This window comes from Talpa occidentalis, unplaced genomic scaffold (genome assembly GCF_014898055.3).
Source record: "Talpa occidentalis isolate TD23 unplaced genomic scaffold, MPIMG_talOcc4v2.1 talOcc4.8, whole genome shotgun sequence".
Classification (NCBI taxonomy): domain Eukaryota; kingdom Metazoa; phylum Chordata; class Mammalia; order Eulipotyphla; family Talpidae; genus Talpa; species Talpa occidentalis.
Genome location: NW_023605194.1, coordinates 92639049 through 92658145, shown reverse-complemented (window position 1 = coordinate 92658145; position 19097 = coordinate 92639049). Strand labels below are relative to the sequence as shown.

The 19097-nt window shown below is 37.7% G+C and overlaps 1 protein-coding gene across 1 annotated transcript in view; it reads right to left on the bottom strand.

The window, feature by feature from the left end:
• The window catches only part of USH2A (usherin), a 635462-nt gene that overhangs the window by 179037 nt on the left and 437328 nt on the right, over positions 1 to 19097 (bottom strand). Inside the window, 4 exon segments of the mRNA XM_037497740.2 lie at positions 333 to 445; positions 4581 to 4783; positions 6114 to 6323; positions 13959 to 14122. Of these exon segments, the coding sequence (XP_037353637.1) occupies positions 333 to 445; positions 4581 to 4783; positions 6114 to 6323; positions 13959 to 14122 (690 nt within the window).

The window sequence follows — 19097 nt, the reverse complement described above, 5'->3', positions numbered from 1 at the left end:
TAGAAGGTAGTCGTTCTAGTTAAAATCGTACTCTTTGCTTCACAAAAGGATTCACTGAAGGACACATTTAAATAAAGGAACTCTTTCTGGCATTTAAGCATTTGTTCACAGATTATTAAGAAATGGGAACTAAAGCTGGGCAATCAGGGAAATCAACACTTAGATGCCAGGGCATATGGCAGCAAAGATCAACACCTAATAATTTTGAAAATTTGATTTATATACATACGTGTGGTAACTTATTAAATGAGCTTGCATGGCTGGGGTGATAGCTTTGATTTTTATTTGCATTGCTTATGATCAGATATCTTTAGATTAACAGAAATTTATACCTTGAAGTGATGCCACCAATTGTGGGCGTTGGCACTCCGCTTGGCATGTCTTCCACAGTGCTGATTTGTGTTCCATTGCTTCTCACACAGGCATATTTTGTGCAGACTTCACCCTGCAAAATTGGTTTAGGGAAGAAGAAATGCAACTATTTTTGAAATACAGACTGCCCCTGGATTGTACCCCACTCACCCTCATTTCATATGAGTCTCTTACAGTTCTCTGTAGCCTCTTGGGGCTTAATAAATATTAATTTTTGATGTTAATTGACTCCAGTGGGACAAGCTCAGAGCAGAGAGCAGAACTGGGCTCAGGACAATTGATTTAGTGATTAAAATGGTGATGTGTCGTCTCTGGTTCCAACCACTCAGAAGGAGACAGACGTATTAATCTACTCAGAGCACTGTTAAGGAATGGAAGATACCTAGGTGACAGTTTGCAAGCATAATAGGTTATCGCAGCCTACTGCTCTCCAGATCTATAACCAGGTAGTGTAATGATGATATCTTCTGGAAGTCCTGACACTTTACAACAAATAGCCCAAATGCTAATGTCTAATGGAAGAAAAATGAGATCTCAAGAAGCCTTCCAATATGGCTGAGCTATTTTATATCCATTTGTTCCAGCTGCAATTGTATTTTTACCTTAATCACAGCAGAAAATCATCATTCACCGCTTTAATTCTGCCACCTAATCTGAATAAAAACTGAGGAGGGTGGAATAACTAAAGATTAGAAATCGGTTCATCAAGCATTAGTAACACAAAAGGAACACCTCCAGCAAGAGGGAGGAGAGACAAATGGATGTACAGACGCTTGCTGGAGGAACGGCCACGCCACACCATCATTCTGCTCTCAATTAAAGGGTAAACCAGAGAGGGACTGTATTTTTTCCAATGCTAATTTGCTGTCAGCATCTAATACATAAACGGAGGAGGGAAGTGAGATACTGATGAATCTTAAATACAATACTGAGCTTTAAGTGAAATGGTTCTCTGTATTTCCCCTGGCAGCTGAGGACAGACAAATGTGCTTCTGATTGTAGTTAGTAGCTATGTTACTTTATTCATGAGAGGTAGGCCCATGAAAGTTGAGGCATATTTTTATAATGTTTTTTTTTTGAGCAATTTTATTTTATTTTATATATTTTTTACATCATATTTTATTTTTGCAAAATGTATGCATTTTCATCTTGGTTATAGTCTATAATGCTTTTTAAATTGTGTTATTTATTTATGCCATCAAGTATTTGTATATATGCCATCAAGTGATATTTAGCAGATATTAAACATTGTCAAGGCCCTCCACTTTGAGTATGTCACAGTAAACCCTCTTAAGGCAGATGGACTTAAAATACACTCACTATAAAAGAATTAATGATAATAAAACTTCATACATACTGGGAAATATCTGATTATATGATAACTCAAAATCACCTCATTGCATTTATTATGTAATATGTGTGCAAATAATTAAATCAAGTTCACAAAGTCCATTTTTCTAAGTTTGCAAATGAGGGTCAGAGAAATTAGGAAATGATCCAACTGGTAAGATTTGAAAGATTTGCTTTGGGCTTTAATGGACCCGATTGCCTTATTATTTAAATATTAAGCATAGCTATAAGTTCTAGGTTACTTAGATGTATTAAAATGTTTCTCCAGATAGCTTTTATTTTGACTTCACAGAAGAGTGTCAGAAATTTTCTCATTCTTACTGGTGTTATCCCTATCTTTGGGGCATACATATTTCAATGCTACTAGCTATATTATATAATGGAAATGAAAAACAAATTAAAAGGTTTACCATAGTTCTATTAAAAGAGATAAAGCTGAATAAAAAATTGAGACCATTATTTCCTTTAAAAAGGGCATTTAAAAGAATCCACTCAAAAAAGGAGATACTTAGGTGTCTGCTTTAAAATCACTGGGGCTTTTGCAGAGGGGGTTAGCATAGAGAATCTTAATTTTAAAATATTAGACATATCAATTAAGTGCATATTTTATTTTATTTTTTATTTTTTTTTTTTTATAGAGGCATGCTTTATTTATTTATTTTATTTGTTTGTTTGTTTTTTTGTTTATACATGCACTGGGTACAGTCAGAAGCGCGGGAGGGTGAGAGAATTCACCAGAGCCAGAGCGGGGAGCAGAGCAGGCAGAAGGACCGAAGTACACTGCTGAGGGGAGCAGCGGGCGGCAGGAGAGGTCTGCGCGCCATGTGGGACCCTCCTCCGGTGGCCGGGGAGCAGCCGGGGATCGAACCGGCGCCGCAGAGGCCGCGGGCAGCTTCGCAACCCAGCGCTCAACCGCTGCGCCACCGGGGAGGCCCTAAGTGCATATTTTAAATGTAGCTAAATCATCTTTGACATAGCTAATTAAAAATCACTTAGATTTGATAGTCAAATTTTTAGCAACAACTCTCTTAAAAGCGCAGTATTCCCAGGCTGCAAATAGTTTCACAGAAACCAAGTTAGTTATCAAGAAAAGGAACATCTCACTCACTAATGATGAAATTTAAGAAAGAAATTCTAATGTGATCTTTTATCTTCTTATCTGTTTCAATGTCCCCTAATCTGGTCAAAATGCACTCTTCTTAGGTACCCTAGACTCAAACCAGTAGGTATGAGTGCAATCTTCCTTTTAGAACATGACCAAAACACCTCAATGTCAACTCTTGCGCCATGGTCAGAAAGCTGGAGCTGTACCTGTGCACATGGTGCTCTATGATCTTACCCCAAGATTGTGTTTTGAGTCCTTAAAGTAAATGAACCTCATGCCTTTTGAGGATCCCACTTTCTCTGCCAGAGCCCCAATAGGATAATACAGCAAATGTTCAATCATCTTCCTATGCTTCATATCTTATTCAGAAAGCTATAGTTGCAATAATTTTTAATGTTATTTTCATTGCATAATTTGATCTAGAATCAAGTGGATGTATACATGGATTCACTCTAAGACTCAGGGGTCTAAACACGAGTCTAGATGCTCCATGCTAAGGTAACTCAGTGGGGTCGTGGAAATCATGGAGTATAAGGAGAAGTCATTAATGCACCTTTCTTCACAGAATCTCTTTATTTCATTTTCTCAGAAGTCAGGTCTAGTAATGGAAGAAACATTGGTTGTGCCAGATAATTCAAATGTTGGGGGTGGGGAGGGAATGGGAGTGGGAAACTGAGGAAGGTAGCACTACTAAATGAACGGGGAGTCAGTAAAATGTTTCTGTGGGTAAAATTTCTGTGCTTAATATTTTCTGAAAATTATTTACAAAGCTTTTATGAATTTCAGATGTAGCACAGTTTATTAACTTGCAATCCTTTTCTGTAAACCCTGACTTCTGGAACACTGTTTATAATCAATAATTGATAATTATAATCAATAATTTTGGCTGTGTTCTCTTTTCTATCTTAGAACACTGACAGGATTTCTAGCACTTTGAGGATAAGTTCCTTGTCTTCCATGCTTTAGTATCCACTATATTTTTTCTTCTTTAAGGTCAATTGTTCCCAAAGGGGTCTGTGAGAACTGAGACAGTCAATGCACTCTCAAAATGTTAACTTTTGTCATAAAAGCACATACATGTTTTTCTATGGAAGGGAACACTGATTTTATCAGATTCTCAAAGAGGTCCAAGGGCAAAAAAATTCAAACACAACTGATCTCACATAGGTGACAGTCAGATATGAACAGATCAACTGATATATTTCTTTCTTCCTCAGGGAAAATCTTTTAATAATTTTTGTCTTCCATTTAACTTTTCTGGCTGCATTCAGGAACACAGGATGTTAGAGGTAAATAAAACATTTTAAGTCCCCTAGTCTATATTGCTTACAAAAGAGGCCAGAGACTGCAAGTGAGGGCACATGACTTCCCTGAAGTTATTAAATTAGTAAAAATTAGGAACAGAGAGATTGTCTCCACATTCATAGACTGATTCTGATTTTGATCCATGAAAAAGCCAGGAGAAAGGCAAACTGCTTGGCAAGATTTATTGGAAATATGTGATCTGCCTCATTTTGCCAGCGAGAATATCATCACCATCATTTCTGTATCACCATTAACATCTTTCTAGGGACTCAAGTGTTTGCCATAACAAACAGATTTAATTCTGATTAATTTCCCTCTTTTTTTGCTCCCCCACCCCATGATATATATAATCTGTACCCAAGATAGAAGATATCCACTTAGAGACGTAGCCCGACATGTTTTATTTAACATACCCATGAGCTTAACAATCAAAAAACAGTGTTTTAACCTGAATGTCATAGATAGTGAAGGGAGACAGGTCTCTCTGAGTGAAAGGCCCAGGCACATTCATTCCAGTCTTGTAGAGCTTATTATTTACATAGACAGAATATTCAGTGACAACACCATTTGGGTTTGAAGGAGATGTCCAGATGACACGTACAGCTGTACTGTTGATGATGACAACCTCTGGAGGAAGCATGCCCTGAGGCTCTAGAATTAAAGGAAGAAACTGAATAAACTCCAGCTGTCTCTGAAAAAGCACTTGTTAAACCAAATGCAGATTAGTCTTTCAGTTTAGCAAGGGTTCTTTGCTTATCTGCTTTCCTCTGATGAAGTTATCACAGTCTGTAGTTCTCTGTAAATTGGCTTATTATATTCTCAGTTAGAAACCATAAGAATTGGTGGTAAAATGCTTTATACCACCAGCATAGTGCTAATCTTCAATACTACGTGACCAGTGGGATATGATGATAAATTATTCACCCACCTGCACCACTAACACATATCTATTATTTGTCTCTTTTTCCCATCCTTTCAGTCCATACCTCCCAGGGGAAAAAAAAAAAGGAAAGGAAATTTGCTCCTTAAGCAAAAAATGAAACTCAAATACATTGAGGCTGGTGGAACGTGAAAAATCATTTGATGTTACTAGCTTGTAACTCAAGCAATATGAAGCAATAATGCAATATTGTCATTATGTAAATGATTTTGAATGTTGATTACCATAGGTAATGATGAAATCTAACATTAGAAAAAAAATCTTGCTTGGCGTTAAATTACACAATTATTCAAGCATGTCAGAAATAACTATGCAAAGACCTATTTTTATCATAAGAACCCATCTTAACTAGTTGAAAAATTGTCCTTGTGATCTATTCTATTTTATAAACAAAAGGTGTCGACCTTTGGCACCACAAAGGGAAATGGGTTCCATACTTAAAGTGCTCTGCTAATGACCTGGAACACTTGCTTGGGAGGTAATGATATTATAATGTTTATAATGAGACTTTATAAAGCCAAAAAGATTAGAAAGACCATTCCAAACACATTTCAGATTCACAAGTTGCTTCCATTGCTTCCTCCCCCTTGCTAACTGGCTTAGAAATGAGTCAGAGGCAATTTTTCTCAGTGACTGAACTTCCACCTACCATTTCTGGTGACTCAGACAGGACCCTCACTGTGTTTGGCTGTCGTTTTGAAAAGCATATTGCTTCTAAGAGCAAGCAACTCTTAAAAAAAAATGTTTCTAAATGTCACCACTTATTGATGTGAACTCAGCTCCAAACTAAGCATCCACTGCAAAGAACAGGAACAGACTGGGCTAATATTCCATTATTAGAGCCTGTGCCGCTGTCTCAATGGGATCACTTATTGATCTGCCACTTGATGACAGTGAGCACTTAAGCATTTTAGCCCGGACCCCCTTCCCTCCAACACCGGAAATTTTATAATGGAGGGATGACTGATCTCAACCTCGGCAAGAATCAATCAATTTCATTCGCATCTCTGGAGCTGAGCATCCCTTGAAATCTGGACTCACCCCCATCATAAGTGCTTGCTTGAAGTACTTCTCTGTTGATGCTGTGAACTCCATTGAATGCAGAGATAAAAATCCGATACTCTGTGTTTGGATTTAAGTGGCCAATGACATGAGAGTTTACATCTGGGAGGATTTTGAGAGATTCATTTGAGGTAACAGAATTCCAAAAAAGTGTGTAATATTCAACATCATCTTGTAGGTCTTGAAAAGCTGTTAACAATAAATGCAGAACACTGTGAATGTGGCTGATCTGAAAAGGGTCTCAGGGGAAAAACACAGAATAAACACTATCATTACCTATTTCTAGAATGGGATAAAAGAAAGCTTATGGAAACTTCTTGGTGGTAATGCAGGGTTTTATTTTTTAAAGAAAGTTAGCCCCCTCATCCCATAATTACTCAAATATACTCTTATCTTTATAGAAAAATAAACTCTTAAATATCCTTTACATGTTTCAATTACACTGCTTATAATTATTCAACTAATCTTCAAAACTTTGATAGGAAATTTATGAAAAAGTACTTTATTAAGAATTGCTCATAAATCCCATGATCCTGGAGAGATCTGATAGAGAAGGGCCTTTCCTGACACAAATCCAAGAACATGAGGCATTTTTTAACTTGGTAACAAAATCTGCTAAGTATACCTATAAGAATGTGAGATAGACATCCTTTTACATGCACTGTAATTGTAGCAGAGTTATATGGCGCATTCTTAAGGATTTACTCAGTGGAATCCTAGGGCAAAACAGTCATGTGCCACTTAATGGGATCCACAATGGACAACATATACAATGGTGGTCCTCAGAGACTGGATCATATCACCGGACTATGTGGTAGGCTGTGCCATCTAGACCTACACAGTTACACCCTGATATTTGAAAACACATGAAATTGGATAAGGAAGCATTTCTCAGGAAGGGTATCCATTATTAAGTGACACATGGTCGTAATGGATTTTTTTTTATTTATTTTTTTTAATAGAGGCGTTTTTTAAAAATTTATTTATTTATTTTATTTGTTTGTTTGGTTTATACATGCACTGGGTACAGTCAGAAGCACGGGAGGGCGAGAGAATTCACCAGAGCCAGAGCAGGGAGCAGAGCAGGCAGAAGGACCCAAGTACACTGCTGAGGGGAGCAGCGGGCGGCAGGAGAGGTCTGCGCGCCATGTGGGACCCTCCTCCGGTGGCGGGGAGCAGCTGGGGAGGCTGCAGAGGCTGCAGGCAGCTTCGCAACCCAGCGCTCAACCGCTGCGCCACCGGGGAAGCCCCGTAATGGAATTTTTACCAAGGCATTCCTTTATTCACATTTCTCTTATCCTCCTAGGGTCAATATGTTTCTAGGATGTAGACTAGCTCTTAAAAGATGCCCACATGAATCATTTACAGTCTTATAAACATAATTCTTAAGTTCTGTAACCCTTATCTTTTCAATGACCAGTTTACTGTTTTCCTTCTCTTCTATCAATTTCTCCATCTCCCCCCTTAGTTCTGTTTCTCATCTTCCTACAATGACACTTTAAATAGAAGACAGTGAGTTTAAGAAAAAAGGTTATGAACTCTAGACACAATCTTTGTTAGTAAATGTCATTGTGGGTGGTGATCTCCATTCATTGATCAGCATCTTGGACTTAGCGTAGCATGTTCTCAAATATAGAACAGTTACCATCCATGCCATTGGAATGGATTCCCAAATAATTTAAAACTGTTGTTAGATAGACTTGTTGAAAATCTTCTTACATAAAGCAATTAGGTATACTCCTTATATATTCTTGAATTATTTTAAAGATTATCATATAATTATTATGTTCTCTATCTCTCTAGCCACTAGCTTATGGCTCAGCAAACTTGTTTTTGTAGCTAAGAATGATTTTTATATTTTTCAATGACTAGAACAAATAAAGAATAACATTTTGTGACATGTGAAAATTATATGAAAATCAACACTTAGTGTTCATAATAAATGTTCACTGGAACACTGACATTCATGGTCGAGTGTCATCTATTGCCATTTTTGTGTCACAACAGCAATGTTGAATAGTTCAATAGAGAACTTACAGGCTGCAAAGACTAAACTATTCACTGTCTAGTCCTTTATAAAACAGTTTTTGGGGCCTCCCTGGTGGCGCAAGAGGTTAAGATGCAACCTATGAAGCTTCTACAACCTCTGTGGCATGAGTTCGATCCCTTGGCCAGCCAGGGAACAATTCACATGGCGCAGCAGACCTGTCCTGACTCACCTGCTGCTCCCCTCAGCAGTGTACTTCGGTCAATCTGCCTGTTCTGTTCCCCACTCTGTCTCTGGTGAGCCCTCTCACACTCCCCCACCCATACCTCTGGCCTGTGCCCCAGCTCTTGTATGCATAAATAAATAAATCTTTAAAAAAATAAAAAATAAGTGAAACAGTTTTTGGGCCCTGGTCCAGAGCAACTAAAATAAATAGGAGGTTTAGTTCAAATCAGTAGGTCTCCTAACTTACATTGTAGGATTGAATTCTTCTGTTCTCTCTCATTAGCTATCTTACTGGGAGGTAATTTTGTTTAGATGTTAAAACGATAAGCTATGATGGTCAGAAATGTTGACCTTGCTCATATATTCTCTTGTTAGTGTTCCATTTTCCAACTTCTATGGTGCAAAGCTAATCAACTCATTTGACCTTATCAAGCCTACTTTTTTTTTTTTAAAGAAATATTTATTCAAAATAAGCCAGAAAGAAAAAGAAAAATACCGGATGGTCTCACTCATAGCAGGAATCTAGAAAACTTAAACAAGAAAAAGGAAAAAGAATAACTATAAGAAAGAAAAAATCGAAATCAACAAACAACTATGAACCAGAGACACTCTATGGGGGGTGGGGGGCAGGGAAAGGCGGGATTGGGGTCAAAATAAGGGGGTTGCAATTGTATGGGGAATATAAAAATAAAATTTAAAAAAATAAATAAAAATAAATAAAACATTTATCTCCTAATTTTAATTATTAATTCTGAGTAATGAAAATATAATAGAAGATTTTCCATATTTCTTTTTTATCAAACAACTTAATTATAATAACAAATTTGATCAAAAGAAGACTTATGATGTGGTCTCATTTATGTTTCATGTAGCAGTTTTAAAGCATTTTCTTATGTGATCTTTAAAATAAACCAGTGAGTTAGGTATGAAAAAAAAAGATATATTTATTTATACATACAAGAGCTGGGGTACAGGCCAGCAGTTATGGGGGTGAGAGGATTCACCAGAGACAGAGTGGGGAACAGAACAGGCAGGCTGACTGAAATACACTGCTGAGGGGAGCAGTGGGCAACACAGGAGAGGTCTGCTGTACCATGTGGGTTGTTCCCTGGCCGCCCGGGGATTGAACTTGTGCTGCAGAGGCTGTGGACAGCTTCACAGATTGCGTCTTAACCCCTTGCTGCCACGAGAAAAAGTTCTTTATACTCTGCCTGAGGGTGATATTCCTCACATGGAGAACTGGGAAGATCCAAGCCAGGCTCCTCAATTTTTCCAAAGAGTTATCTCCTGTCTTCTGATTTGTGTATCAGTCAAGAACAAACGATTGCATTTTAAAAACTCCTTAGCTACCTTCCATCTCCTAGCAATAGCCTGCCAGAGAAAACTGTATTTAAAGGAGATCATATATGAGATGTATAAATTATTCATCATTTTCTATTTGGTTATGAAAACAGGATAGTTACTTTCTGCTCTTTAAGTGAACTGATATGAGCAAACAGGGACTGGGTTAGTTAGCTAAATGGCTATCACCAAGAAGTCCCCGAATAAAGTATTGAGAGAGAATAGATGTTAATTTAGACTTCACATAATAGCCCTGAAGTAATTGTGCTCCATGTGGTCATTCAAGGACCCAGAGTCTTTCTCTTGTGTTTTGGATCTCGTACAATGTTCTCCACACCTGCAGAATTGAAACTGACATTATGAAGTCTACCTTCTTGTCCACGTACCCAATGCACTTTTTGGATGTGACCTAAAAAGACATATTTGTTACACCAATACAGTCACATGACCACAACTAACTCCAAAGGCTGGTAAATGAAGTCTCTAGATCGGTGGACTTGGGATGCACCACCACTACATGAACATGTACCAGGTGATAACGTGTTAGTGACTACCACTAACCATGCTAGTTGTTCTACCTTTTAGCCAAGTCAGATAATTATAAAGCAAAATAAATTCTTTCTATATCTTCTACCCACTGTGTAAATCCTTTTACCTGAATACCCTGCAAAATTAAATCATAATTTTCATCAGAAACAGCGTCCCAATTTTTTTCATCTTTTATAAAATTGCCATTGAAAGCACCATGGATCTTTAAGAGAGAGAATATTTTCAATACTGAATGATTACTAAATGATAAAGATGTTATTTCACAGAGAGGAAAAAGAAAGAAGAAAGGTGGAATAAAAGAGGAAGGGTAGAGAAAAAGAAGGAGGACTATGGGATATGGGGGTGACACCACCTGACAGTTGGGGTGAGCTCTTGGCAGTTGGGAAAGTGAACAGCATTTCTTGATTTTTCCATTCTTCCCTCTCTCTCCACCTCCAATTGATTTCTTGCTCTTTTCTATGACTGCTCAGAGTCAGGTGACCTTAGAAGAAGCAGGGGTCTTCCCCCTGCTCTCCCTGGTGGGTCCTTTTTCATTTTGCCTTTTATTTAAGAGTGAGCAGTCAAAATGGGAAGGATCTTATTAAATAAATCACTCCTGGCGATGTGCTTATAACCAGTAAGGCCAAAATGCACATGAAATAGCTGAAAATGGACTGCCTGAGCCCCACATTTGAGTTTGGGAACTGCTACTTACTAACTACAATTTGGGTAAGTTACTATGTGCCAGTTTCAATCTCATAGGGCTTTTCTGGGGATTGTATGAATAATTTAAGTGAAGGTGTTTTTGCATCTCTTCTTATAAAAATATGATTCCCTCCGCCCTCCCCAAATATAATTTATCTTCAAGGTATTTCATTTAGGTTGAGATATTTTCTTTTTCTATATAAAGCAGTGGGAAGAACTTCTTGTCTCTTCAGGGACCAAGGAAGATGGGGTGTGTGTGGTCACTCAGGGCTGCCTGATGTTTCCCCTCCAGCAATATGAGGATAATTTCATCAAATTGCTTGATTTTTCAAACCTATCCAAAAAGTAATGGTCTTTATGTGAAAACTTCTGATTGCTGGATATTGACAAAATGCCACTTAAATAGTATTTAAATAATACTGAACATTAGTAAAATAATAATAAAAAGTGCATGGAGAATGAGGAAGTAAATATAGCTTTTGTTGCCATTTGGTAATATTTGCCCAGAAAGATGAACTGAAGAAATGCAGGGAAGCTTTGACCTCCCATTACAGCATAAAGTGATGTGAATGTTTAACGTGGGCCCTTCTGAAATTTCCAATAACTTATCCTGTGAATGTGCGATTGGTAAAAAAATTACCGGAAAAATTTTGGTACTTAAATGGAGCCGTAGTGAAGAAAGAAGCATGTATTCTAAAAATACATGCTGTGGCTTTTCTGAAAGGTAAATTTTAATAAGCAAATATTTAGACATTTATTCATATGCTTTTCAACTTACAGTTGGGTATCTTTTAGCATTTTAGACTCTGCGCCAATTTTAGTCTACAAACCAAGAAAATAATTAAAAGTGAAACTGCAAAGATGAGGTGGCCTTTTCAAGAGGAATGACCGGGTAATTCACTTAGGAGAGCAGGTGGCATGGAGGAAGAACACGACCAAGCAGCAGGTTTTTGCAGAGTTGACCCTCTTCTGAGAGTTAACCTTTGTGCTCACAAATAGTTATCTGAAAAATTTCTAAGGTATGAATGGAAATAACAGCAGATTGCATTATCTACATCCTGGAGGTCAGAGGTTCAGATTACCAAGGTAATGAGGCTTCAGTGAGCTGCTTCAGATTTGTTAGCTCTGTCAGTTTTTATAAGCGAGCTTACTTCAGGCATGCTATTATAACATAAAGGACCTGTATTGGTGAAAATTCAGCAGCCCATCTGAACAGAAGTATTCAAATGTCAGTTGAGGGGGAGCGCGTCCACCTTTATGAGCAGGCTTTTAAGATGAATCAGTTGGTGAAGGTGACAGAGAGAGAGGGGGAGGGAGGTGAGGGAAAATATATTACACATAAAAATCCATTGCCAGGTACAAACTTTGTATTTTCCCCAGAGATGCCTCAGAGAGTAGTCACAGGCATCAATTAACTTATATTCTTCCATTTAAATGGTTTAAGAAATCCCAATAGAGGTGACACAGGTCAGAAGAAACTGGCAACCTTATCAAAACCCCAGAGTGACAGTCTTTTGGAAAAGTGGATTATTTAGTGACCACATACATGAACTTAAACAGTACTGATTTTAATTTACAATTAATATCACCTAATGCTGGTTATAATTCACAGTCCATACAACATTGGGGAAAATTCACTCAGATGTTCTAAATGAAACAGAGGACATTTGTCATCTTAGGCTGCACAAAACTCAAAGGCTGATGGAAATCACATGATTACTATTGTCCAATTAGTAGTTATTTTACATCTTTTTATAGAATAATGGATGTATACTCGGGTGAGTAGAATTTTCTTTCATAAATATTTCCATTAAGTCTTCCCCAATAGATATACTTCTAGTATTTGGTTTATTCTGATGTTTTGATCAAACTATTTTGCCAGAGCTCTGGTGATTACAATATATATATTTCTTTGGTAACTTCAGTGATTTTTTTTTTATTTGATTGTGATACTGAGCAGTGCAAATGAATAGATCAGCTGTTAGATGCTATTTGATTGATCAACTAGATATGAACTTGCTGTTAGAGTTGTTTGTAAAGTGGGAGGCCTGTGTGTGAGCCCTTAGTAACACCTTGTGATCTGAATGGGGACAGGTGAGCTGTCCATTATAGAAGTGAGGCCAGTGGTATTGTTTGGGCTACATTTTACTGTATTAAACTGGAATTCTTTCTCTAGCCAATGCTGAAAGTGATTCACTCAGAAAAACCACATTACCACACACCTAGTAAGGGAGTCTTGCTAATAAGTGGTGAGTTATGAGACGGGGCTGGGGACCTGTGCCTATAGGAAAGAACATGCTATTTATTGCAATAAATTAATACATGGACATTTCACTCATAACTGCCTGGCAGAAACTATACTCCCAGACCAAAGGGAATGTGAGATGGGAAAAAAGGCCCCATAAGGATGGAGAAGAAGTAAGAAAGAGAGTCATCTTTGAATAGCACCAGGACTGCCACTCCTTACTATTCATATTAACAAAAATATTGGGCTGTCGGAAAAGTCATGATGCATTTTTGCTTGAAAAACAGAAAAAATACATCATGACTTCTGAAAACCCAATAATTATAAACTTTTTCTTTTGAAATAATGTTAGACCTCCAGAAGTGTTGCAGAGAGAATTCCTATACACCTTTACTCAGCTCTTCCCAAAGTTGAAATCTTGCATGATTGCACACCTTTATAAAATCAGGGAGTTCGTTAGCAACAATACAATCCTATTAACTAACCTAACATTATTCAAATGCTAGTAATCATCTCCTGAGCTCCTTTTTCTTTTCTTTTTTCCCCTAAGTTGAGGTATATTTGCTTACAATACTGTTTAGTTTTAGGTTTCACACCTTGATAAATGCATATGCTATAAATACCATGCCCACCACCAGTGGTCTACTTGCACCCACTTACTGACCCAGCTATTGGATCCATGTATCATGAATCCCCTTCCCATCTGGTATATTCTGATTCTCAACATGTTTATTTTTTATTCATTTTGGAACTAATCCATGAAGAGAAATGAAGACATGAGCAGTGTACTCACTTGTTCTAGGCCATCTCTTGCCTATGGCACTGTGGTAGAGAACACTGGCCATGAGGTTGGCTCCTCTCTTGGAAAGACCCAACAACGTTGTCACACTCGCATCTGGAGTTGGTGTGAAGCCCACATTGCTATGTACAAACACCTTGCACTCATATGTTGTAAATCTGAAAGATTGTTTTTTTAAAGTCACACAACCATTTCTATTTTACAGTAAACAAAACACACAGCCTTGTCCCTCACAAATAAGAACCCTGCCCCCAAATACACAATTTTCTACCCCCCACTACAAAATACATTATCTTCTTTTTTAACTCCCCACACAAAAACATATCATTTTCCCTTTGTAACTCTCCAGCCTTAACTGAAGTGTCAGGAAAATATTTTATTAGGAATGCTAAGCAAACAGCACTATTTAAAAAGAATGTGGTTTATCATTTTCTCATTCTTATTGTTTCCAGAAGTGGTGAGGATTACAGCTCAATTCAAGATGCAATTACAAATCTGGCAACCTGCCAGCTTTCTATCTGAATTTGATCCAGAGAGTTTTATGCTCTTCTTTTGGGAAACTCATCCATTTTCAAATATCAGAATGCCTCATCACCATTTTCTTGCTATACCTCTGCTGCTTTCCCATAATCTCATTGGCAGACAGATAAACCCTTAAATTACATCAGAACTGTGACCAAAGTATACAGCATTCTCTGGTGGAGGGTTTTGCTACAGTGAGCTGTGTTTTGTATTTATTATAAACCAAATCAGTGGAAACTGAGTATTGCTTCGTAGAAAGAGAAAACTGGGTGTGATGATGTGATATGTGACAGCATTTCCTCTGAGTCAAGTCTTAAAACAACAACAGGGTAATGTTCCCAATTCTTCATCCCTTTTGGCTCTTTGGGACAGAAGATTTGAAGGTTTGGTTTGGCTCAAACACACTTGGGTAGAAAAATGCTATTTATAGACACAGGCTTTGATTGTACCACACTTGGACAAAAATCTTGTTTCAACACATGACCCTCCCTGGGGATGCTCAGGAATCAGGAAAATACTGACCTAGAATATTGGCACCTTATCTGGATTTAATAGCTCACCAACACACACCTCACATTCTATGGGCATTTTCTCCATAAGTCACAACTTACTGGTCATGACAACAAGGCTATGTTGTCATTTCAGGATTGTATTAAGTGATTTGATCAAAATGAAGTGAGGATTCTCAGAGAATTTTGCTATCACCTTTGTAAGTTGGTTTGTCTTGACTTGTGGCCCACAGATATTTTTGCAAGGCTCTGCCTTAGCCATATGTAAGGGTGTTTATCTGTTACTGGAGCTGGAGTTAAGAACTTGGTGATTTGGTGGAAGATATTTACCACTTTACTCCAAATAAATGCAGGTTTGCCCCACTTTCTGAAAGTATTGTTTCTGTGAAATCTTTCATAAGCAGAAATGGTGTAAAGCAAAGAAGCAATTACCAATCATTTATGTGGAAATTTTTTCATGCATTACCAGGTCCCCAAAACAACCAATTAAATCAAACCAATTAATACAAAACCTGAAATCACAATGCATCTAGTAAAAGCAGTAATGTTAGGATACAGACACAGCCTGCATAAAGTCATCCCCCAGGAAGGAATTGAGGGCTCTGTCTCTACAAAGATAGCAGCAAAACTAGGACTCTAACTGATATTTTTGCTTTTCACCTTTTTTCACAAAAGCAAAAATTCTCTGGTTTCTTTCGGTTACTGGAGACAGGTACTAATGCAGGGCAGGTCTCTGGTAAAAGCAGGTTGGCATAACTTGGTGTCCTGTTGGATTGGGAAGAGTCCTAAAGCCAATGGACTGATATCTTCATAAAAGAAAGAGAAATTTTGATACAGAGACACAGACACAGAGGGAGAAGATGGCCACGTGAAGACAGGGCTGAAATTGTGGTGACATTGCCTGGAGCTCAGGAAGAATCATGGCTAGGTGGAAGGTGGATGCTGCTAAGTATTTTTCTCTTAAGGAATTTTGGAGGGAGCCCAGTCTTGACAACACCTTGATTTTGGACTTGTAGCCTCTAGAACTGTGAGGAAATAACATGTCATTTTAAGGAAGTTGTTTTAAAACTAGGAAACTAGGAAATAAATACATTTGGTTTTTAGAAAGGGCTAAAAGTCTACATGACCAAGACAACAAAAAGATAATGAAGACAACATTTACTGAATATTTAATTTTTGTCTGAAATTTGCTAGATGGACTAGCTCATTCATTCCTCTCAAATACACTTTAAGCTTCTAATCTAATTCCATTTTGAAAATGAGGAAAAACAAGGCTCTAAGATTTAAATATCTTGTCTAAGTCACCATGTCAGTTTCAAACCTAGGCAGTCGGGTTTCAGAGTCTGCTCCTTTCACTACGATGCTGATGGTGATGATGGTGGTAATGAAAAAAACATAATGACCCCCTGGTCTGTCCATAGTTATATGACTGTCCAGTCTCTTGGCCTGACCTTTGAATTATAGTTCTAGCAGAAGGGATAGATTTGCTTATACATCCAAAGTCTCACTGAATTTCCTTTATCACCTCAGTGTGTATTTGAGGGTGGAGATCGGGGTTGAGAGGGTAGTAAGTCTGTGACAATGGAATGACACAAAGCTAATGGCTCACATGGGAACTGAACCAGTGACCTTGGCTTCATTAACTCTCTCCTTGAGTCAAATACTTTTAATTGTATTTTACTTCATAAAATAGCTTAAAAAGAAATTTAGCTAGAGTCTGGAGGCCTAATCTCCTTTCCAACAATATTTGGATTTTTCTTCCACATGTCTATGATAGCATACATTTAGTGGTCTTTATGGCTTTTGGTAATGCCTTTTTTGTGATTCTATGAGTGGAATTATTAAATCCACTAGGGCCTTAATCCTTATGATGATGCCTCAAGCAATTTCATCATAATTTTGGTAGGGAAAAATGTTTCATATGGGTCTGCAGAAAAGAAATATAGATCCATAAATATATGTCATTGGAAAACCTATTTTAAAAGTAGCATTGGCTTTTTAAAGTCAAATATGACTTTAGTATTTATCTGCTTCAGATAATAAATATTTGCTCCACTTTATAGATGAGAAAACTGAGACCTTGAGAAGTGGCTTTGCCTAAGTTTGCATAACAGGTTAAGTAGAATGGCTGGGATTCTGATCTTAATCTCTAATATTAAATTCTTCCCCCCTATTGATTATTTAATTATAATTTGATTGACAAACCAGTAAGCATTCACTTGATTTGCATTTGTCTTTTACACTGTAACTTTCATGGCTAAGTTAAAATTTGAGGCACACCCCTGGTGGCACAGCGGTTGAGCGCTGGGCTGTGAAGCTGCCTGCAACCTCTGCAGCACCAGTTTGATCCCCGGCTGCAGGCGAGGGTCCCACATGGCGCGACAGACCTCTCCTGCCTCGCCCACTGCTCCCCTCAGCAGTGTGTTTCGTCAGTCTGCCTGTTCTGTTCCCTACTCTGTCTCTGGTGAATTCTCTCATCCTCCTGCGCTTCTGACTGTACCCAGTGCTTGTATAAATAAATAAATAAATATTAAAAATGAAAAAAATTTGAGGCATATAAGGTCTAACATTCTCTTTAATGAGATCTGAAAGACCCTATTTTTCTTATGTATGAAACTAATCTTTGTGTTTGTAAGTTTATATTTCTATGGTCTCAGAATTTCCTCAACTTCTAATTATGTTCTCATAAACCCAGCATTCATAATTTATGTAACGTCATCATTTACACCAAACCAACCAAACCCTATAGCTTGGCCTGGTCTACCTGAAATAAGCTCAGAACACTGACATTACCCCACAAAACCACCTACCACAAAGCCTACTTTATAATGAAATGCTCAGTATCTCAGAGGCAGATGGGTGTTTTGTAGACACAATGGAATTTAAAAACACAAAACACAGTATCCAAAAAGCGCTGGCAACACAGACCTGTATTGACTATCAGGGTTTACTTTTGTGGTCACGTGGCTGTTCGGGAGCTGTGGCTACTGAGGGTACCCCACATTAGGAGAAATCATACTGATATCACTAGTCTGGGAAAAGATCAACATTTGAAATTCAAAGTACAGTTTCTACTGAGTGTATGTGACTTTTGCACCATCATAAAGTCAAAAAATCCTAAATCAGGGACTGTATATATGTACTGGTGTGCATTTCACCTGTTCACATGAAAAAAATGCCTTAGTTTGCTCAAAGTGTCTTTTGACACTTTTTTTTTATTTTAAAGATTTATTTTTATTTATTTATATAAGAACCTTGGTAGGATGATTCATGGGAGGATGAGAGGATTCACCAGAGACAGAGCAGGGAATAGAACAGGCAGACTGATGAAATACACTGCTGAGGGGAGCAGCGGGTGTACAGGAGAGGTCTGCCGAGCCATGTGGGACCCTCGCCCAGCAGGCGGGGATGGAACTGGCACTGCAGAGGCTGCAGGCAGCTTCGCAACCCAGTGCTCAACTGCCTGTGCCACCAGGGGAGGCCTGACATTTTGTTTTTTAAATGAACTCAGGTGTTGATTGTTGATATCAAATGGGATATTCCACTTTGTTAATAGAGTAAAATGTCTAAAAGGAAAATTGCGAGGTCAACAGGCACTGTGTGTACATACAACTTACATAAATCAGTTTCTTCCCTAAATACTGTGTTCCTTAAGTATGTCTTGAAAGATGTGTTACTTCAACCATGGGAAATAGTTTTTGAAATCTGCTAAGTGAAAGAACACATATATTAAGTCTGTCCTGGTGCCAGTAAAACCAAGTTTGAAGGTCAATTTAGGAATACCAGCTGTTACGATAGATAGTTGTTCTCAAAATGCTTAATTTGAGACTATCCTCAGTCTCTTTGTCATCCACACACAGAAAATGGTAAACTTCATTGTGTTGCAGCCATGAGTATGGTATTATTCCTTGCAAAAGGTAATATATATTAAAATCTTGTTTATGGAACAATACTCATTTCAAGGTCCAGTTGTTATTACTCCAATGAATTAGAAAACTAGATTCTATTTAGATAATTAAGTTTTTAATGTGTTTATTTAATATGTAGATAATTTTATAAATGAATGAATAGATATTTTCTTGTTACTAAAACAATTGGTCTC